General features: G+C 38.5%; 1 protein-coding gene across 1 annotated transcript; it reads left to right on the top strand.

Moving 5' to 3' along the window:
* Positions 1–1086: 1086 nt before the first annotated feature.
* Positions 1087–19060, top strand: LOC116422598 (tripartite motif-containing protein 43-like). Its single transcript, XM_031961442.1, has 7 exons — positions 1087–1425; positions 1699–1806; positions 5672–5866; positions 6541–6563; positions 7416–7507; positions 9214–9297; positions 18915–19060. The coding sequence occupies exons 1-7, from the start codon at positions 1087–1089 to the stop codon at positions 19058–19060; spliced, it is 987 nt and encodes a 328-aa protein (XP_031817302.1).
* The last annotated feature ends 4614 nt before the right edge of the window (positions 19061–23674 follow it).

Genomic DNA, 23674 nt, shown 5'->3' with positions numbered 1-23674 from the left:
CAAAGAAATGGAGAGCTCCAAGCACAATTAATAAATTTATTAGGAATCTAGAAGTCCTGAATTAATTTAATCCAAGATTTTCTTCACTATCAAAGACCCCTCCTCTTGGGTGCTAGCTATTTTTATACACTTGAGAGAGCAATGAAAATAAGAGACATTACAATTCATTGCTTGATCAGTTCCAGAAGTGGAGAAATCTTAAGAGAAATCTATGTCTGTAGACGTTTCACGAGATCTTCAATAGGTCAGAAACTTTAAATAATCCAAAGATTCTAAGACCCTTTAAACAACTTCTTGGGGTCTTCTAGAAGTCATAAAGCCCCTAATATTTGATTTATACTATCCTAGAGACTAAGGTAGTTGTAGGTTTGAAACAAAAGTTACTAAGGAGTGAACAGAAGTGGTTCATTGATTGAGGGCTATTACACAAGCAAATGAATCTTATTACACCATGTCACCAAGTCAAAGAAGGAAGTAACACAACAATTATGTGCTGATTACATTGCTATATAATAAGAAACTAGGTGATAAATATGATACAATCATTAATGCATAGTGGATTAATCATTCATAATTCTTATCCCAATAACAACTTAATCATATTGTATTTGATTCACTAATACAATGTTGATATACATCAAATCATAACAAATTGAATAAATACTGATTGTTTTGAGTAAGAGTACCAAAATTATCTCAACACAAGTACATTTCCAGTCTTGGAAACAGGAGTACCTGACTGGTTCTGGACAAGTCACTTAGCCTCTTATCTTGAGATTCCCCATCAAACATGCAGATAATAGCATGTACTTTATAGGGATTTTATGTGGACCACAAAGAATAATGTATGGCAAACATCCTAAAACTCTAGGTCAAAGCTAGATGTTACTACAAGGTGACCCAACATTATACCCATCCTTCCAACTGATGGTGTCTATAATTGCTGGAGACTTTGCCCCAAATTTATGGGGTCTGTCATCAATTATTACTTTGCATGTTATGATGTTTCATGAAATGCGCTTGTTTTAAACTACCAAAATAGAGTAGAGATATTCTTACTATGTCTCATTTTTTCTCTTCAGGATCATGGCTGATGAAGTACAAGAAGATCTCTGTATTAATTGCTTGAAAGAAGACATTAATCTAATCAGAGTTGAATGTGGACATAATATCTGTATGTCTTGCTTCAGGAACAAAACTGCTCCACCTTTATGTTGCACTATATGCTGGGAATTCTCCCAGCTAAGAACTCGAGTTGATATGGCCATGTACCCTGAAGGAGAAGGCATGTGTGAGATACACAGGGAAGACCTCAAGTTATTCTGTGAAAGGAAGAAGACCCTGCTTTGTGTGACCTGTTCTAAGTCAGGAAGTCATGATAACCACATACACTGGCCCATTGCAGTGGCTGCTCTGTGCTACAGGGTGAGTCCTACACAAATCAATGTCATTCTCCAGGTGACTTAAGGTATCATTGGCAATGACTTCTCCATGTGCAATTTAGTTGTTCCTACATAAGTCTGTCACTTGAATCTGAGGCCTCGACTATGTCAGAGTGGGACACAGCCTCTTTCCTTCTGTGACTTTTCCCTACAAATCAATGAAATAGTAACTAGTTATCTACTATACTGCTATGTCACTGAACTCAGGCTAAGAAAAGACATTTATTAACAATGTTTATTCCTGTTTCTTTTACAGAAGAAGATTCTATGGCAAATAGAAGTCTTGAACAGAAAGCTCAAAATAGTTCAGCAAATTCTATTAAACGAAAAGGAGCAACCTCTGGTCTGGGCTGTGGCATGGAATGTAAGTATTTATCTCCCTCAATAATATATTGCATATCCCCAATCTCAATTGATTTTCATTAAAAGCCTCCCATCATTATTAGACTTATTAGGAAAACAAGGAAAATTGAGATTCATAGATAGTGTCACAAAAGTTCAGAAGTTTGAGTAAAATTAGTGTCTTCTGACCTGAAATCCAGTTCTGGGTCTAAAAGTTGTCTCTTCCTGGAGGTGACATCTATACCTGTCTTCTTGGTTGAGCTTTCTGATCTATGTTGTTCAGACTTAGACCCCCTCACTAATCAAAGCAGAAAAAGTTGAGGTCTTCAGGGAGAAACTAATAGGATTCATTTGACAAATAAGCTTTGAGCAGCAAAGACTTTGCTAATATAATAGTGTGAAAGATTACCAATTTGTCTTAAGAGTACTTGGAAAAGAGTGACTCCAATTATCTTTCCACCATCTTTCCTAATAACAGACCATCAGTAAACACATATTAATATTTTCCTGTATTTTAAACTGTAATAATGGGTGGAGAGAAATCAAAAGGCAAAAAATAACTCCAGCTCTCGAGGAAATTAACGAGAAAGAAAACATGAAAATAGGCATGTTTGATCAAGATATATACAAGATAACTTGAACATCAAAATAGAAAGAAGGGACTAATATGAAAAAAGATGGGGAAATACTCCTTGTTGAATGGAGGATTTTAACTGGAGTTGGGAAAAAAGCTGGGAACCCATCTGGCAGTGATGAGGACAGAGTGAGTTCCTAGCATTGGAGGAATTCCAGTGATAAAGGAATCTGAGGAACAGCAAGGAGGACATTGTTAGTGAATCCTAGAGCACATGGAGGGCAATGAAGATAAGGAAGACTGGAGAACTTAGACATATATTTCTGATGCCTTTCCAGGTAGGCAGACATATTTTCAGCCTTATGCAAAAAAGGCAAGTTATAGCTAGGTAGGTAAACAATGAATTTCATATTGCTTGTGAGGAGACTGCTACAATACAGTAATTTACACAACTTAGATGCACTTAATGAGGACACATGACTTCATTGGGTCAGAATTTCCCCAGAATTTAGCTGGTTTGAGACTAGTAAGACAGAGGAATATAATGACATGCTTTCTCTATTATGTGCTATAGAGATTTATGAGAATCAAGAAAGGTGAGTTGCCTACTGTGAGGAAAGTTCATTCATGAAGATTATTGGCATTGCAACCATTAAGAAGTTACATGACCTGTATACTTATTTTGTATTAGATTTATACTTTAATATATTTAACATGTATTGGTCATCCTGCCATCTAGGGGAGGGAGTGGGGGGGAAGAAGGGGAAAAATTAGAACAAAAGGTTTGGCAGTTGTCAATGCTGTAAAATTACCCATGCATATAACTTGTAAATAAAAAGCTATTAAATTTTTTTTTTTTAAAGTTACATGACCAAAGATACAGAAACAAATAAAGTCTGGAAATTGGAAAGGCTTCTAAAAAGGTAATTTGGCTCTAGTTCGTGCAGAAGAGTAAGTTTCTAGCAAAGCAGTATCAATTATTATTAACAGGATGTAGGGAATCACAACAATATATATAAACTTTTTTAAAATGCCATTTTATTTTTTACATATGCAAAGATAATTTTAAAATTTCATTTTTACAAAATTTCTGAATTTCAAATTTTTCTGCCCTTCTTCCTAAAATAGTAAGGATTTTAATAGGGGTTTTGTTTGTGCAATCATGTACAAGTATAGTTCCATCCTAGACATGTTGTAAAAAATTAACAAACGGGGAAAAAAAACACGAAAAAGTGAAAATATCCTAGCAATTTCCAATTTTTTTTTACCACTACTAAAAGAGGCAATATAAATATATTTTCTGCACATTTGTCTTCTCTGTCCCATCCCCCCATTTGGGATTTTTTTTTTTTGGATACAGACCTAATAAGTGGTATTGTTGGATCAAAGAGTGTTTTACCATTTGGTTGCCCTTAACTCACAATTCCAAAGTGGTTTTTGGAATGGTTAGATCAGTTTACAACTCTACTGATAATGAAGAGTTTCCAAATTTTCTCACATCTTCTCCAACATTTATCATTTTCCTTTTCTCTCTTATTAATCAATCTGATGGGTTATTTGTTTTTAATTTTCATTTCTCTAATCAAGAATGATTGAAAGCATTTTTTTGGTATGACTATAGACAACCTTTGATTTCTTCATCTGAATAGACTGTTCATATTTTTTGACCATTGATCATCTGGGAAATAGCTTGTATTTTTTATAAACTTGAGTTTCTCCATATATTTGAGAAATGAAGACTTTCAGAGATACTTGATGAAAAAAATGTTTTGCAACTATCTGCTAGGAAAAGAGTTTCTGCAGAAGATTTAAAAATAAATTGCCCCCCAATGGAGTATTATGAAATGATGAATTTCATTATGAAAGATTATGCAATTATGAATTATGAAAGATTCACTATCAAATTCAAAATTTACATGTTTTCATAGATGTTGAGGGGCTTGGGAAGCAGAAATTTTAAAAAATAGAGAAATGAAAAAAATCCTGAACTTGGGGAGTATTAGAGGGAACTTTAGGAATTAAGAAACCATGTTTGGAATAATGAAGGAGGAAAATCTTTCCTATAAATTAGAAGCAGGGGGGAATTGTAAGTATCCAAACATGGTGTCCAATATTAAATTAGACTTGAAAGGATTGGATGAAAGATAATTCTTTGGGGATAAGAAAGATGATAAAGTCAAATTGAAATTAAGTTGCTTGAAGGTCTCTTTAAGAACTATTAAAAATCCAAATTGGAAAAGTCCTTAGATGTCATCCATGTATAAAAAAGCTCCAGTTTTGTCCTGGCTAGCTTTCTGGAGGTCTTCCGAACTGAGCCTTGGTCTCAGCAGAATAATCACCACAAGAATAATCAGGAATAAAGTCCAAAGTCTTTATTGCATCTTTTAGTTTCCCAGTCTGCACCAGCAGTCAGTCAGTCAGCCAGTCTACAGCCTCTTGACTCTTCTAGTCAACCAGTCAGCAGTCTGCACATCTCAGTCTCTGACTTTCGTCTGACTCTGACCTCTTAAATAACCTATTACAATTACATCAGTTCATCATACTGAGTATAAACCAATAATTATATCACTAGGGAATCATTATCTCATCAATTCCATTGAGTTAATATCTTTGTTGTAAGATTACATCAATCATACTGCCTCTTAAGTATACCTTTTCAGAGTTCCTGCCCTCTACAAGTTTTAAAAAATAAAACTGAAATCAGAGGTTAAGTAACTTTCTCCCAATTCACACAACTGCTAGGATAGGAATCCTAATTACTTGATTCCTACTTATGCCAATGTTCTTTGCATCATGCCACATTGAGCCGTCAGGGAAGGAGAGAATTGGGTGCTGCCCTTGATATATTGAGACCAGTACAACACAAATGGTCTAGTGGCCATTGAAAATAGGGAACGGGGTTGCTGATAATTAAACAAGTTTTTATTTAAGAGAAAGCATGCTGCTTATATATCTTAAAACCATATGTTATTATGAAAAGCATTGCTCTGTGACCAAACCTGGTTTCTGTTTTCTATGATCTAACTCTCTGAAACATGTTAATTTCTGGACACTCGATCCTGTGTAGAGTTCACAGTGCCCCAGTAATTGTGCCAGGATATTATGTTTTCTTATTATTTCATGCTTAAATGCATCCTTCATTAATTTTAGGAGGAGGGGAACACCAAAGTCTCTAGCTTCCTGGGAATTCACTACAGTGTATCACTAATATCTCTCTCTTCAGGACTTTACAAATAGAAGAGGAACATTTCAGAAGGTACTTAAGCGAATATGGGAATATCTGCCCTGGAAAAAAGCAAATGAGAAAAAATTCTTTGTGGGGAAGGAGAACAAAAAGTTCAATGAGCTAAATCAAAGGCTGAAGGAAATAGAAGCCATACAAGAACATCATATCATGCAGAAAAAGAAGGAATGGGAGACCATGATGTCCAACCAAAATAGATGCCTAACATCTGTGATTACAGAGCTGGAGGAAAAGTTGCACAAGCCAGATGTAGCAGTGCTACAGGTGAGACTACAATAAACTCATCAGTTGTCTTTTGGGATCTGGCCTTATTTCTTGACATATGTTATCTTCTGTTTCCTGTGGGGAAAAGAAGTAGGTTCACTTTTGAGATGAGATGTATGACTACAGACACTTTGGCTTAAGAGTATCCTGGAGGGCTCTAGGTATTGGAGCTGGGGCCAAGTGATTCAAGAATCTGAAACCTAGGAATCCTGGTTCCTCTCATTTGGATTTATAATATGTCCAAGCAGCAGCAGCTGGAATGAGAGGCACTGGAACATTCATGGCTTCTCTACTATTGGAGATAAGTACAAATGATACTCACTCATTTCTAGTTATCAATACTTCATCCCTCTTCCCCCTACTCCTCTTATGATAGAGAATGCCTGTATAGGCCTTGTCACTAATGAGATAAAACAGATTGTCATTTGGAGACTGTTTTCTTGAACATACTTCTCCTAGTACAACACAGGAACTGCTCAAGTACTTCCTAGCATGGGAAGAAAATTTGTATGCAGAATCCAGGTTTCCAAGTTGAGGGTCAGTGAAATCAGGAAAATAAAAAAGAGCAGTGATTAAGTCCCTGCTTAGGACTGAGAAGCTATGGAGATTTTGAGGCTCCTGAAAAGGTTTTAGGAGAAATAATTCATAACTATACTGATCTTTTTTTCCCCCAGGATATGGCAGAAATCTTGGAAAGGTATGTTTCTTTCTATATGATAAGTAGTTTAGTTTGGGGTTGGTGGTAAGGGATTGGGGGACAATGAACCCACATGTTCACTCAAAAGAGGTTGTTAGGTGATTTTAGGGGAAAGTTCGGATTCGCTCCTATAAATGACGCTCTCTGACTCAATTAAAGTGAAAGTAAAATTTAATTATACAATACACAGAATAGATTGCCTACAATAACAACCAATACAGTAAATAATACATAAAAGATGAAGAATAATGACAATTATGATTAAAATAGAAGAAAAAGAGAGAACATCACCGATTCAAGGGAGCACCTACTGAAAAGTGGCTGGGGGCCCGATTCTGCAGCCTTCAAACTCGATCAGGAAAAGTCTCATCCCAGGCAGATTATTATCTCTGTGGGTGAAGCCCAAAGACAATTAAACTGAACAGTTTTTATAGAGCTTAAAAACAAAGAAGGCACAGAGCCAACTTGCTTACATATAGAATGTTATATATAGGAGAAGGAAATGACAGATGGGCTTCAAGATATAACTTGATTAATATAGATATCAGGGAGGGCGCCAACCTGTACTGACATCCATTGTGTTCCAAGGAGTGGCTAGTTCCTGGGATTGTAGAAGTGAAGCCAAACACATGTGGCACATTCCTGGTCTCATAGGGTTAAAGAAAGGTTTAAGTTCCCATGGAGAGAATCACGTTCTTGAAATGAACTTGCTAATAAAAACTTACTAATAAGAAGATACTAATAAGAATCCAAATACATAGATCATTTTTTACTCAGAGGTACAGGAAATAGGGCATTTAGTACAATGAAGGGCACAGATTGTCCAATATGATTGATTTCTCTTTTGTTTAGCAATTGTATTCGGCTGAATTTGCAACCTTTCATAACAAGATTGGATGTTTCTTATATCACTGAGGTGATCGAATTTTTAAAAGTCTTTGAAAGTAAGTAAAGTCCTTTGATTTAGAATCTTTAAGCTTTCCTCACAAAAGTTCTAGGAGGCAAACCACCTATAAAAAGTGTGATTGGTCTTGAATATTTCTGCTATTCAAACTCTGATACTATAGATAAATTCATTTGTCTGGAACATGTCAAAAGATAGAAAAGAGAAGTTGACCCAGAGTAGAGTTTTGGGGAAAAAACAAGAAGAAAAACACATGAAGGGAAGAACAAACTCCATGAGATTAGTTGAGAGCTCTGTCTTTTCTTCTTCCTAGCAGCATTTGAAGCGTCAAGGACGGGAAATCTTGCTTGGAGGCAGGAAAGTAGGGCATATAGGAGGCACACAGGGGATTTGGGGGTCAGTTTGAGACATTAGGACATCTGAATATGGTTCTTGGCATATAGTAACTTTATAGACCTTCTTCATAGACCTTCATTTATGAAGAGTAGAAAACAATAGGTATTAGAACTCAGAAGTGTTTTCCTAAGAGACTAGACAGAAAATGATTTTAGTAAACAATACTATATGCCTCTATCCTAAAATATGTAAGATGATCAATATAGACGAGGCACTGGAGAATATAGTAGTCCAAGGAGAAGTTCCTAAATCAAAAGTATAAACAATTCTGTTATTCCTGACACTTTCTTTGTAGCCTTAAATTCATTTTATAACTTTTTATTTCTGCATGAGTGTGACAGATGGAAGCTGTGTTGTACTAAATGACTTCTGAGATTTCTTCCCAATTTATTATCTTAGAATATGTTTTGGAAATGAAATAAAAATCCAGGAACTAAGAGATGCATGACTATATTTAATGGGTCCTCTCCTTTGAGGGCTTATTGTATGTTTACTTTGGACATGGTGGGACATATTAAGACTTTGATACTCAGATCCTGACAGCCCTATGAGATGAGATTCCTCAGAAAGATCTGTATTAAGAAATAAACCTTCAAATATTTGGGGAATACACATCTGTACCTTAAGAACCTATTGCTCCAGTTAATAGACACATGGAGACATAATTTTCTCCCAGTGTTTCTCTTTGCTGCATGATGATCTAAAGGAGTGAAGGAATTTGAGGAGGTAAACCCTAAGGACCTTGATGATCCAACTTACTTATGATTTTTAGAACACTAGAGAACTGGATCATTGGCTAATTATACTATGCCAATAATGAACAGTTTTTAGTTTTATGAGGACTTTTTTTTAATGGGAAAACAACTTTTAATTCTTTGCTCAGGCCATGATAGATGGAGAAACCTGGGCATTCCCAGCTCAGGAAGGAATTGCTGCTTCTAAAGACAAGGGATTATTTATGTGTGAATAGTAATTCTTATAATTGGAGTTACCCTGGTCTTTACTTCAAGCAGGAGGAGTTCACACTGCTCAGTTGGCCATTTTGCCCGACTTAAAATCAGAAAGATCAAAATGCAATCTTTTGCTTTGAAAGCTTTCTTATCCCTTAAATGGATGCTCTAGAAACAGATATGGCAGTGTATTAGAGAAAAATAGAACTCCTGACATAGAGAACTCCAATTTTCAATGAGAATTGCTATTTCCTTTCCCAAGCATAGCATAATTATTTACAGAAAATTCTTGCTCTGGGATTATCATGAGAACGAACTCTATAGGATGCAAGTAAAGATTTCCTTTCCGGAAAGATATTGAAATCCTTTCTTTTCAACTGATATTATTTCCTTTTTATAGGACATAGACTGTCAGAGAGATGCCATTTCTATGATTTGTCTGAGGAGAAAAAGAGGGCAATCAGAATTGTTCCTGGCTTCTCAGGTAGAACATATCCTATTTATATGTTTGGGAGTTTTCAACATGAAGACATGGAAGGAAAAACGTTTTTCATATGCACTTAGTCCTGGGATGAAATTGTTGAAGAAGACAGATATGCAAGAACTATCCTTACTTTCATGAATGACATTCATAGTGATAAATCATCTACCAGGCCTCTTTACCCCTACTAGATAACAGCATAAGCAAATTCATGTGAAAATAGGTTGAGGTGGTTCTGAATGATACTGAATCTATTGTATTTAATAAACTTAACAGTTTGTCAAATCTCCTGTCATGTTACTTTCACATTTAGTCAGTCATAGGATTATAAATATATAGCAAATGTTCTTTTTTACCTCAATAGTGTTTTTACAAATACAATTTCCAACATTTATTTTTATAAGATTTTGTGTTCCAAATTGTTCTCCCTGTCTCCTACCTCTCCTCTCCCTAACACAATATGCAATCTGATAAGGGCTAAACATATATAATCCTTCTAAACATATTTCCATATTTGTCATTATATATCAAAAAACAGACCAAAAGGGGAAAAGAAAAAGCAAGTAAACACCCCCCACTCCAACAGGTGAAAATACTATACTCCAGTCTACATTCAGCCTTCATAGCTCTTTCTCTGAATGCAGATGGCATTTTCCATTCCAAGTCTATTGTAATTGTCTTGAATCATAGTATTGCTGAGAAGAATCAAGTCCCTTATACATGATTGTAAAGGGCTGAAACTCTTACAAGATCTGCTTGAATCAGACAACCAAGTACTTAAGGCTAATTACCTATTGGACAATGACTCTATTAGCATATGCTTGGAATTTCTCTTCTCTTGGTTAATGCTGGCTCAATGTTTGGGGTTAAGAGAATTGTAGGTAAGGATTGGGTGTGGAGTGAGAAGCAAGAGAGAACTGAACTTTGCAGCAGGACCAGGAGAAGGGAGGTTGGTACGGAGCTCGTACAAGTTTGTCCTTCTCCTTCATTTCTTCCCCTAAATATCAAGGACTTTTACTTCTCCTGACTCTGGCTGATCCTGAAGCCTCCAGGGAGATAGCCTGGCCTTTACATTTTGGTGCCCAACGTGTGAACCAAGGACCCTAATTTTCCTGAAGAAGACCCAGGTGACCAGAAAATAGGGTGTGCATTTTAAGACAAACGGGGAATTTACTTTGTTAAAAGCTAAACTAGTAACTCTCATTTTCTATCTGAAAGGGGGCAGATATTAGGAAAAGATTCTCTTCCACTCCCAACCCCATCCCAAAGGAGGATCACAATAAGTATATTCAGACTGATAAAGAGACAGGGTTTGATTGTAACTTGGGAGCAGATTGATGGACTCTCAGATACATTAGAATGTATATCCCCTTGGTTCTTCAAGGAAGAAGAAATAGAGGCAGATATTTGCAAACTAGTAAGAGATCAACTATGTGAATACTATAATGATAATGGTCCTGATTCAATTTCCAAGAAAACATTCTATTTGTACAATTTAATACAATTGGCCTCAAAGAATCCCACTAGTTATAAAAAAGTTTTAAAAACGGCCAGATGAGGAAATGTGAGGAAAAAGAGGAAGACAAAGGATAGATTAATGGCAATAATGCCCGAGGACATGAGGACTTAAGTGAATTTGAAAGGCATGGTGATTCTCACTCTCAAGGTCCAGCTTCAACCCCTCCTACACCAGAGCAGGTCCTTGATACCCTCCCATCAACTTCACCTTCCAGGGTGCAGGCAAGAGGAGGAGTGATATTATCAGCACCTTCCCCTCAGCAATCATGCCCTTCTATGACAAGATTGCAAAAGATACTACTTAAAGACACAGAAGAAGGGCAGAATACAGCTGATTTGAGAATAGAAATGTATCCTCTCATTCAACAGTTTAACTCTTCAGGTCAAGAAAGTAGAAGATACACTCCTTTTGATCTAGAAATCATCAAAGACCTGAAAAAGGCTTGTATTCTTTATGGGCTACATCAGCTTATGTTAAGATGTTATTACAGAATGTGGCTTATGAAGTCTTAACCCCTAGTGACTGGATCTATAGCACAGGTATGCTTAGAACCTGGACAAAAACTTGTTGTGGCTCTGTAGGATACAAACCCAACGAAATAGTCAAAGTGGAATTAATACTCCAATCACCTATGCCCAACTAACAGGTGTAGGTTCTTATACAGAAATTTAAGTACAGATTAATTGCCCCATAGCAGCATATGAGTAAATTGCTTCTGCTGCTATCAAAGTGTGGCATTTTATCCCAGGTAAACAGGACAAAAAAGAGGCCTTCACAAAAATAGTACAAGGGCCAAATGAACCCTTTGCAGATTTTGTGGGATGTCTGCAGACAGCTGTCATAAGAATTGGTGAAAATTCAGCAACAGAAATTATGATAAGGCAGCTTGCTAAAGAAAATGCTAATGAGGTTTATAGAATAATTAATCAAGAACTACACAAGAATGCTTTTTTAGAGGAGATCATAAGATGCTGTGCCACAGTGGGCACAAATACCTTTTAGAGCCAGGCTATGATGCAGACTCCCCAAGATCTGAATATGGGAAGACAGGGTACCTCTTGGCAAGGGACTTCCAGAAAAACTTGTCAATGCTTTCAATGTGGTAAAGTAAAGCATCTGAAAGCTCATTGTAGGTATAGAAATAGAATGAGAAAACAGGGCGGGAGAACAAGACCCAATAACCCATGTCCAAAATGCAACAGAGGCTTCCATTGGGCATCAGAATGTAGACTGATTCAGGGAAATGGGATGAGGGGCCAAGCCCCAGGGCCCAAAACAAAAAAATACTTGGGGCATGATGGCAGGCAATGCCACATCCAGAGAATGCCTAGAAGTCCAGTACCCAGACATGACCAATCAGCCAGGAAGCCATCTGATGGGAGAAAGGGATTACAATTGGAAAATAGTTGTATGCAGCTGGGACAATTGAGATATACCTTAGAGATGAAATCTGATCTCTTGCCTCCAGGCACAGTAGGCTTGACCATTTCCCCTCCTGAGAGTATGGACAAAACAGTGTCTATCCACACACTGATGTGGGAAACTGGGGAATGTGTAGATAATATCCCAGTCACTAATACAAGTAGACAATGTGTGACTTATCAACCAGGAGAAGTAGTAGCATCAGGTTTACTGATACAGACTCCTAATAAGCAATCTGGTGATAGTCGTCCAGATTCTGACTCTGAGCAACAAAATCCAGGAACATACTGGACAGAAGTAGTTACAGCTGACCGACCTATGCTCACTATCTATATAAATGGCATACCACTAGAAGGATTGGTAGACACAGGTGCAGATTGTACAGTCATTAGAGGGGCCAACTGCCCAGCTACTGGCCAAAGATTAAAGCAGACACCTACATGTCTGGAGTAGGAAGATCGATAATAGCTGAAGTTAGTGCTACCCCTTTGAGCTGGATATTTGAAGGTTAAACAGGAGTCTTTACTCCTTTTATAGTTGAAAAAAATCCCCATCAATCTGTGAGGAAGAGACATTTTACAACAATCAGGATTACAAATGAGTACTTCAGTTTTTTTAGGCAGGGCTGCTGTTGAAGGCCTGCCAATACTTTCACCTGTTCCTATCCAATGGAAAACTGATACACCAGTGTGGATAGAAGAGTGGCCCTTAAGTAGTGATAAAATTCAGGCCTTATTAGATATAGTACAGGAGCAACTTGACCAAGGACACTTACAACCTTCTCTAAGTCCTTGGAAATCCCCAGTATTTGTTATAAGAAAGAAATCTGGAAAATGGAGGATGTTGACTGATTTAAGAAAGGTAAATGAACAGATGAAAACTATGGGAACTCTTCAGCCTGGGCTTCCATCTCCTACTCAATCGCCTAGAGAATGGCCTCTTTGGGTTATAGACATTAAGGATTGTTTCTATTCTATCCCTCTAGATAAGGAGGATATGAAAAGATTTGCCTTTTCAGTGCCCAGAGTTAACTTGGCTGAGCCCTATAAAAGATATGAATGGACAGTTTTGCCACAGGGAATGAAAAACAGCCCTACTATGTGTCAAATTTATGTTGTTGCTGCTCTTACTCCAGTAAAAAAAAAAAGCATTTCCAAAAGTTATGCTATTATATTACATGGATGATATATTGGGATGTGCACCTGAGGAATAAATGTTAGAAGCATGTCTAAAAAAGACCATGGAAACACTAAGGAATTACAAATTGCACATAGCTCCAGAAAAAATTCAAAGACATGCTCCTTTTCAATATTTAGGATATGAAGTATATCCTAAGGTGCATACAATACAAAAACTGTCCTTAAGAACAGAGAAGCTAAACATCTTAAATAACTTTCAGAAATTGATAGGAGATATCCAATGGATGCATCCAGTGTTAGGTTTGACTACCTGTCAGTTACAAGCATCATATGACATTTTAAGGGGAGACAGTGCTTTAAACTCACCATGCCAGCTTACAAAAGAAGCTCAAGAGACTTTGGGAGAAGTTGAACTGGCTTTATCCAATGTGGTTGAAAGAGTCACTCAAAAATCCTTGGAAATATCAGTTTTTGCTGCACAAGAGGCACCCATAACAGTCCTTCATCAAGGAGACATTGTGACAGAGTGGGTGAACCTCCCGGCACAACCAGAACAAAGCTTACTCCTTACCCAGTGGTTGTGGCTAGAATTTTATTAAAGGCCATTAAGCGAGCAGTACAATTATCTGGGATAAGACCTGACAATATATACACCTTTTATACTAATGCACAAATTAGTGTGTTGTGAAACCATCACAGACTGGCAAATTTTATTAGTCATGGCTTCAAATTTTACACGAGTCTCCATTAAAGATCACCAGACTATTACATAATTAGCGATGGATTCTTGAAGAAAAGGTTTCTAAAGTTCCTCTTAAAGGACCAACTATCTTTAGAGATGCATCCAAATGTAATATTTGTGCTGTATACTCTTGTGACTTAACTATAAAGAGAGTAGTCAGAACTCCTTTTCAGTCCATTCAGCAGAATGAACTGTATGCAATCATTCTAGCTCTTACTTATTATCCAGGAGATATAAATATATCTGATTCAGCCTATTCAGTAAGTGTAGTACAAAGAATTGCCACAGCCCAATTAAAATTTGTAGCCTCTAATATATATATCAGCTCTTTAAGGAACTTCAAGAGCAAGTGAGAAAGCATCCAGGTAAGATTTATATCTTGCATGTCCACTCTCATAGTGGACTTCCAGGTCCTATTTTTGATGGTAATTCAAAGGCAGATCACCTTCTAAGTATGCTGGCCAATATCGCCTTTATTTCAAGAAGTCCAAGAATCTCATTTTTAATATCATCAGGCTACTCGAGCTTTAAGTTTATAATTTGGAATAACAAGAGAGGACGCTAGGAGCATAGTAAAAGCCTGTACAGCTTTCCTTCTTTTCAATGCTCCTATACTGCCTCCAGGGAAGAACCCTAGTGGCTTCAGACCCAGTGAAATTTGCAAATGGATGTGACCCATTATAAATCTTTTGGTTGTCTTTTATCCATGTTGTGGTAGATACTTTTTCAGGATTCACTTTTACAATATCAGCAACAAAAGACCCAGCCTGAGTAGTCACTGAATTCCTTATACAAGCATTTGCAATTATGGGTGTGCCACAAGCAATAAAAACAGACCATGGACCTGCATATACTACTTCTAAACATTTTGCACACTTTTGTGCACAGTATAAGATTTAACACACCACTAACATACCTTTTCATCCTCAAGGACAGGCAATAGTAGAGAGGAGAAATAGAAACATTGAGACACTTCTCCAAAACAAAAGAAACAGGAGCCACAGGTAACCTGCAACAACTATAGTGTGCTAGAGTGTAGTAATGCTGATACGGGGGTGGGTCCCTCTATAGCTGATGGTAGTCCCTAGAGAACTTCTAAATCTCGCTCTTTATACTATTAATTTCTTGATTTTTGACAAAGATGCACTGGCTCCAGCAGACAGATTTTATAATCCACTGGAAGGGCAGTGTCCAGTGCAAGCAGCTCCACTATCTTTAAATAATCACCAGGTGATGTGGAGAGACCCAGAAAGTGGTGAATGGAAGGGACCAGATAGGTTAATTGCTTGGGGGAAAGGGTTTGCTTGTATCTCTACAGATGGAGAAGGAATCAGATGGGTGCCAACAAGCCGTATTTGCCTTGTCCATTTGGAGAGAGACAGAGCAGACCCGTGAAATGAAGAAGACAGAAGAAACATCGGGTGGTTCTGTCTCTGACTGTGCCCACCACTGAAAGAGTCTGGCAGTTATGGCATTTGACTCATGGACATCAAAAATTGTAGGACTTCACAACCCTCAGGAATCTTTGGATTCGCTGAGACATGATAAAACTGTTGTAGGACTTGAAAACCCTCAGGAATCATTGGATTTTCTGAGAAATAAGACTGTTGCAGAACTTCAAAATCTGCTGGAATCATTGGATTCCCTAACACGTAAAAAGACTGTTGCAGGACTTCAAAAACTTGTGGGGTATCATTGGATTCCCTCACACATGAAGCAATGGACAATAGATTGGTTTTGGATTATCTCTTGGCAGCTGAAGAAGACGTCTGTGTAATTGTTATTTACATACCCTCCTTCCAGAACTTCTGGAAATCTTTTACAATACCATGTTGATTTATATTGTTTCTTATATCACTATTTGCGTGTACAATTCATGTTTGTTATACGCCATTGAGCCTGCACTGACTGTGGGGAGAGTCATGACTAACAGCTTGTTCGTTATTGCTATGTGCTTGTGTAATACCTCCCATGCTGATGGGTTTGTGCATAGCTGTTTCTAATAAAACCCTTCATCCCAGAAACCTGCTAGCAATCCCCACTTCCCTGGTGCTTTTCATCTCCCTTCCTGAGATGTGGGGGGGGGGGGGGGGGGGGGGGGGGGAGTGATCACCTCCTTTTTGGGGTTCTCCCCTCCCTGAGAAGTCAGGGATGATGTGACCACTTGTGTTCTAAAACAAAAGAAAATGGGAGATGTAAAGGGATGAAACTTTTGAGTCGATGCACTGAGGTCAGTTCGAGCACTTAAGGCTACCAATTGGCCGATACTCTATAAGCATATGCTTGGAAAATGGCCCTTCCCACTATCCTGTGTTGGCTCCATAATTGATGTATATAGAGAATTGTAGGAGGGACTAGGGGATGGAGTAAGACTAGCCAGCGTCATTTCCAGGTGGAAGACAAAGAAGGAAGGTTGTGGAGATTCTGTTTCCATCCAATTCAATCCTATTTCTAAGGACCAAGAATAAAGACTAAGTACTTTTGCTTATCCTGACTCCAGCTGATTCTAAGGTATCCAGGATGCTAACTTGATCTTCACAATAATATTATTAAATCCATAAGATTTGAATTAGCTTTTTCAACTTGAACTAATTATTGATAGGCCAATGTGATTAGGTTTTGTAAGATCCTACTAAACTATACTATGTCTTATTTCCAGCAGATTTAAGCAGCATTACCTAAGGAACTCCACAAGTATCTTTGAACCAAAGTAATCAATATATTAGAAGAAATTCTTCTATAAATCTGCTCTGAGAAACAAAGCTGTTTATAATCCACTTCTGAGTGCCAGAAGTAACACAAGGAATCCCACTCCTAACCAGAATGATTCTTCTAACATAACAAAAAATTGCCCCTACATCCATAAATTGCCCCATGCCTAAATATAAGCATCCTCATCACTATGTGGTGTGTGTGTGTGTGTGTGTGTGTGTGTGTGTGTGTGTGTATCAAAGAAAAATTTAGAACTCAAAAATCTTTTTTTGGGGGGGTATTTTTTTTAAATTAAAGCTTTTTATTTTCAAAATATATACATGGAAAATTTTCAGCATTTATCCTTACAAAACCTTATATTTAAATTTTTCCCTCCCTTTTCCCAGCCCCTTCCCTAGATGGCAAGTAATCCAATATATCGTAAACGTGCAATTCTATACATATTTCCACAAATATCATGCTACACAAGAAAAATCAGATCAAAAAGAAAAAAATGGGAAAGAAAACAAAATGCAAGCAAACAATAAAAAGAGTAAAAATACTATGTTGTGGTCCACATTCAGTTCCCACTGTCCTCTCTCTGACTATAGATGGCTCTTTTCATCACAAGACCATTGGAACTGACCTGAATTCTCTCATTATTGACAAGAGCCATGTCCATCAGAACTGATTGTCAAATAGTTTTATTGTTGCTGTGTATAAATATTCTCTTGTTTCTGCTCACTTCACACAGCATCAGTTCATTTAAATCTCTCCAGGCCTCTCTGAAATCGTCCTGCTGATCACTTTTTATAGAACAATAATATTTCATAACATTTATACACCATAAGTTATTCAGCCATTCTCCCATTGATGAGCATTCACTCAGGTTGCAGTTTCTTGCCACTATAAAAAGGGCTGCCCCAAACATTTTTGCATATTTGGGTCCCTTTCCCTCCTTTGTGATCTCTTTAGAATACAAGCCCACTGAAAACATTGCTGGATCAAAGGGTATGCACAATTTGAAAGCCCTTTGGACATAAAAACTCAAAAATCTTATAAAAATCAGTGTTTACAATTATCTTTACATGTAACTGGAAAAAACAAAATACTATTTAGAGAAATAAAAATAAAAAAAAAATGTGATTGTCAAGAATTTTGTGTCAAAAATTCCATTAGCTGCCTAGTGAAGTATCTTCTCAGAAGGCTTTTAAATACATAAATTTAAATATATAGTATTACAAAGAATCCAATTATATTCAATACAGGTATGAAAAATATTTTTATAACAATTTAAGGACCCCAGGTTAAGAATCTTTGAAAGATGATATCGCAAGTTCCTCCCAAATTCCCCCAAAGTTTAAGCTATTTCTAATATTTTGAGAATACAGAAATGTCAAATGAGGAAGGTATAAAGTTAGCTGGGAGAGAAAGATATGAGTTTAAGTGGATATGAGTAATCGTCTAAGAAAAAAGTTGTAACTGATTGTAGGTTGAGCAGTTTTCCTTCACTGAGACAATGAAGTTCTCCTTGGGAAAGAATTGTTCTCCTAGCCCTTTCATGGAAACATCAAAATTTCAAGTAGCCTAACAATCACTATAAGAGATCTAGAAATATGAATCCACAAAAGATGAATAGCTACCAGTAAAGGATATTGTAGAAAAGTTTTATTTATAAATTAATCTTCAATTTCTTACTGCTTCCCCATTTTATCAGCTAGTAGAAAGTAGGGATAAAACTTTTTCAATATGCCAATCATTTGCAGAGATTAAAAAAAACAAACAAATAGATGCAATTCTCTAAACCAGAAAATCCTGCACAGCTGGTTGGCCAGCACCTGGAGCTCCTCCCCCATGGAAAGACTAACCAAGGTTTGGAGCTGGTTATTAAGCTTTGCTGTTGCCTCTCCTCCTCATCCCAGATAGCTGGGAAAAGAGGGTCTTGACAAGAATTAACTGTTCTAGGAAAGTCTTTTTCAACTAAGGCACCCCACCCCCCACTCCCCCATGCTTAACCTTCACAAAAACCTTCCTCCTTGGCTCCCTCTGAAAGTGGAGAAGAGAACTTTATTCTACTTTGGCCTGAATGCATGATTCTTTTCCACAGCCCTCTCAATTGCTTCTTTTACCCAGGAAATCTTGAGATTATGTCTCTCTCCAAATGGCAGGAATCTGAGCCCAGGGGGAAGCTTCAAGACTGTCCCAGCATTCAATGTGTGCCCTCTCAGTGATCCAGAGCGCATGGACTCCTGAAGCTAGGCTGTATTCAGAACCCAGATAATTGATCGCCCAGGAACCCCAGTTACAGGATCACTTTCAGTGTAAGAAGACAACAGACAGGATCTCTACTCCTACATCAAAGCCTTCTGAACTCCAGTTGTGCATGCAGCCCTGCTCCTTGTAGGAAATCATCAACCTCAGCTTGCAATCACTTAGACTTGGGTGATAAGAAGGGAATGTGGGGTGAAGATGAGCATGTGAGCTGGCCACAGATCAACTTGGCTTGCTCCCTGGAAAGTGATTAACTGGAGGAACCCTTGTTTTTGGCAGAGAGGGGCAACTTCCATCCTCCAATAACCTTTCTCTCATTCCTTCCAAAGCATAGCCTTTTCCTCCTCCACAAAGTACCCTGGCTTGTTTCTGAGAAAATCTTCTGGGATCCACAACCTCTGGAAGGCGAGTTCCTTTAGGACAAAGACAATATTTTCACTTTTTTTGGGGGGGTGGGGGGCAAAGATGTTTCTTTAATTTCACCAAGTGTCTGGTGCTTAGTAAAGTGCTTTAATACATTTTGTTCATTGTTGATTAATTCCTTTCCTCCCTATCTTCCTCAGATAAACTGTCCTAGGGGAAAAACCTAATAAAGAGTGTCCAAGGCCGGGTCACCAAGTCCTTGGGGCCTCTGATCCCAAGGATGGGGACTGGGTTGGGATATCTGTGGACCTGCGGTCCCGAAAGCGCCTCAGCCTCTGGGGTTCATGAAAGTGCCCGAAGCGCCATCCCAGCTTACCTTAGAAGGTTTGCATATTACCAATCATTTGCTGCCATTCTCTCTAGGGCGAAAGATACGGAACTAGTAGCAGGACGATTTTTGAGACCCACGGGAAGGACGATAAATGCTCAATTAAATCCAGCTTGTGGAAGCTTGTCTCCTAGGCTGAGGGCTGCAACTGAGGAATACGAGTGCGAGCGTGCAAGTATTTGTGTAAATATAGTCGAGATCAATTAAACTGAATAAACACGTCCTAAGCGTCTACTGTGTGCCCTGCACTGCTTTTACGCATCCGGGATTCCAACAAAACGAAATGAAACAAAAGACTATCCTGTCTCAAGGACCAAGAAGGAAGCTAACACACAAAAGGAAGGGAAAGGAGGTGGAGGCTACCAGGAGAGCACCTGGGACCTATGTAAAGTAGATAATTACTGTTAAGTTTTGAGCTATTCCAGTTTATTGCTCTTCTGTGGTGCTCTTCAATCGCAGGGGAGAGGTTAACTGAAGGAATTGAGAAAATACTGAGCATCAAAATCTGAGTCAGATTTCAGGTATCCCGTTTATTCCAGGGAGGTTTGATGTTTGTGGAGTCTAAACCAAGCAAAGCAGGCGGCTAATGGAAAACACAAAGTTTCTAAAGTCACCGAAGAGCCTATCTTCGGTTCTTCTTTCTTCGAGAACTAGCGAAGGAAAGCCTTCCTTTGGATACGTTGAACACCTACTCCCTCTCTCGGAAGGCGCAGTCCTGGGAACCCGCAAGCCAGGGCCAAGGTTAGGAGTCTTGTCCACTGGGGCTGCCATCTCGCACCTTACCTGCCTGAAGACCTAATAATGCTCTTATGTAATCTAAGAAACCTGCCCGATCGCCAGGGTCCTCACTCGGAGAGTGCTGGGCCATAGGTTTTTGCTTCTCTTCCTCGTCTTGAAATTCTGTGGGAATTTTGTTTCCTTTCCCAAAAGCGGAGAGGTGCTTACCAGGATTGGCGGTGGGATGGCCACCCAGGTCAGAACGCGGGGTGGAGATGAGCGCGTGAGCCCGCCGCAGATCAGTCTTTTCTCCCATGAAGGAGATTAACAGGGGGAACCTTGATTGGGGCAGAGTGGAGACAGGTTGATCATCCAATCAACTTTCTTTCGTTCCTCCCATCTTTGTGAAAGCATAGTCTTCCTCCCCTCCCCAAAGGATCCTGCCACATAATCTCCCGGGAACCACGCTGAGAGTAGAGCATTTGAAGCGGAAGATGGACTTTCAGATCGGCGCTTTTTTACTATCCCTGTGGAGTTTATCCGCTGGCGACTGACGCTGTGAGTGGAGCCAGCTGAAAGGGGGTTGGATCTTTCAGGACTTGGAAGGGAGACCATTTGGGAAGCCCGGTTGCGTTCAGATTGACACGGAGGCGTTCCGAACGCTCCAGTTTTGACAAAGCGTCATGTGACTTACGCTGCCCAAACCGGGCCCCTCCCGGTACTCCCCATCCCCAACGTGTGCCAACCTGGACTTTAGAGCAGAGTTCTGTCTCTCTTCAACGCTGCCGATTTGGTTTGTGTGACGCTCACCGGGGTGTGCTCAGGGGATCCAGTCAGCCCCGAGCTGGTTACCGAGTTCCTCGTGGCTTATAAATCGGGGGACAGGGATCCTTTTTGTCTTATAATAGAACTAGCGATGTGAGCTCGGCTGTGTTCCATGTAGGTAATTGTCAGGCACTTGATGGGAGCTTGGCTAGAGAGAAGGGACGGGACGGGGCGGGGTTGGGGGTGGGGAGGAGGAGGACCAAGTCCGTGATGGTTAAGAAGCAGTAGGAGAGTGAAGGCAGGCTAAAAGGGAATCTGTACTGGTCCGTGCTGCCTGAAAGAGCAAGCACTGTTAGCTAAACATACCCTCATTTGTGAGCAGCTTGTTGGGGCTAACACCCAACAACAGAAAAATCTGGCAACACTATGAGATTTCTGAATACTCTGTCATACTGTATCAAATATGCCACCAAAATTTAATTCTCTCTGTAAATAAACAAGCACATCTATCTCATTAGTATGCAAATTTATTTTCATCCTTAATAAATGCTCAAATTATATGTGTATGAAAGAACTGCTTGAAAATAAATTTCTTTAAGACTTTTTAAAAATTAGTAAATGTTTGATTTGTATACCTATTTTTTTATAGTCATATAGCTAAGATTAAGTAAACATTTCCCAGAGGAAAGGAGGTTGAGAGTGGAAAGAGTTTAAGAAGCTCTGGACTAGATGACTTCTAAATTCTCTATCAACTTAACGTCTCTCTTCTGATGATTCTGTGAATAAGTGAATACATTTAATTCGATTCAAAGAGTATTTTATTAATCCATGTGCTAGGAATTGTGGATGTAAAAAATAGTCTTTGCTGTCACGTAACAATATTTATAAAGAAAATTATATTTGAGTACACACAATATAAACATGATGCACTTAGTTGAGGGGTGGGAGGTAGGTCCAAGAATCATATTTAGACTAGGGAGTTATTATGTGTGAAATAAAATGGTGACAATATGTACTCATTGTGAGGGATGTAGAAGACCCTTACCTAAAATGACTACTCAGAGATCACTCAGTAGAAAGCAGAAAAGTTGTTTATTAAAACCTCGGGAGGATGAGGGGTCCAATCATGAGATAAGAAAGAGAAAGCTCGTGATATAATGGCTAAAGAATTAGTAAAGATAACACAGCTTTTATACAAGACATAATATCACAAGTAAGAGAGTATTGAGAAGGGGAGGGGGAGGCATCTAATTGGTTGTTGGCTGTCCAGAGAGATTGGAATGGAAGGTTTCTGTTTCCCGAAATCAGCTGATTTGTAGGAAACAGAAAATCAGGCCTTCAGGCTTCATATAGACAGTGGTCAAGCTAATAGACCGAATATTGATAAATGTCAAATACTGATAAATGTCATCAGCTCAGGTTAAGTAAGTATGTTTTACAGCTGGCCAAGAGTAAAGTAAATACAGGCCTGCACATATTATATAGATCATAGGGGAAACACAGAAATAATGAAAATAAAATACAGAAAAAGAATTTACACATTCCTGTAAGTTCTTCACCTTATCTATTCCACACACCACTGAGGACTTTTCTAGTACTAAAATTACAAGATGCATGGTAAGTATGTAATATAGTGCTTAAACTTTCTTTGAACTATGAGTACATATTCCTTGATCTCTTTCAATTAGAGACAGATCATGAGAGAGCAATCATTTTTCAGGACTTTCTTACAAAGATAGAAGAAAGGCTGGAAAGGTTCTGAAAAGGAAGTAGTTGGGAAAGTGAAAATGAGATATCTTTCTTTAGCATTATCCTCTCCACATTCATAATCAAGGAAAACCACCACCATTAAGTTGGACACACACTTCTAGCGATGCTTCATATGAGGTCCAGAAGAAAAGTGGCACTTATGTATAGCATAAAGATGGCAGCCTGTAATTCTGTAAGCCATAAGCACAAAGAAGTCTTCAGGCAGTTCTTTAGAAATGCCAAAACATCATCCAATATTGTCTGGCACTTCCACTACTAAGTAATGTCTGCTGGAAATGAAAAACTGGTTACCAAGGACTTGGGCAAAATCATTGAATCTCCCAGTGTTGGTGGGCACTTTTACTTATACACCTCCATATCTCATACACTTCAAATCTTCAGAGATGATGAGACATGGACTAACTGTATCATGATGTGGAGAGATGTCCATGGAGGGGAGAAGTTTAGATTCAATGAATGGTGTTATTAAAGATGTGTTATGTTTTGTTGAAGTCAGGCTTATCCCCTAAGAAGTCGCCATCAAGTTATCACAGTGAATTTTTTGGGGCGGGGAAAGAATCTATTGGAGTTAGGACATCTTTAAGTTATGAGGA

Source organism: Sarcophilus harrisii, chromosome 3 (genome assembly GCF_902635505.1).
Source record: "Sarcophilus harrisii chromosome 3, mSarHar1.11, whole genome shotgun sequence".
Lineage (NCBI taxonomy): Eukaryota > Metazoa > Chordata > Mammalia > Dasyuromorphia > Dasyuridae > Sarcophilus > Sarcophilus harrisii.
This window is presented reverse-complemented; position numbering and strand designations above follow the sequence as displayed.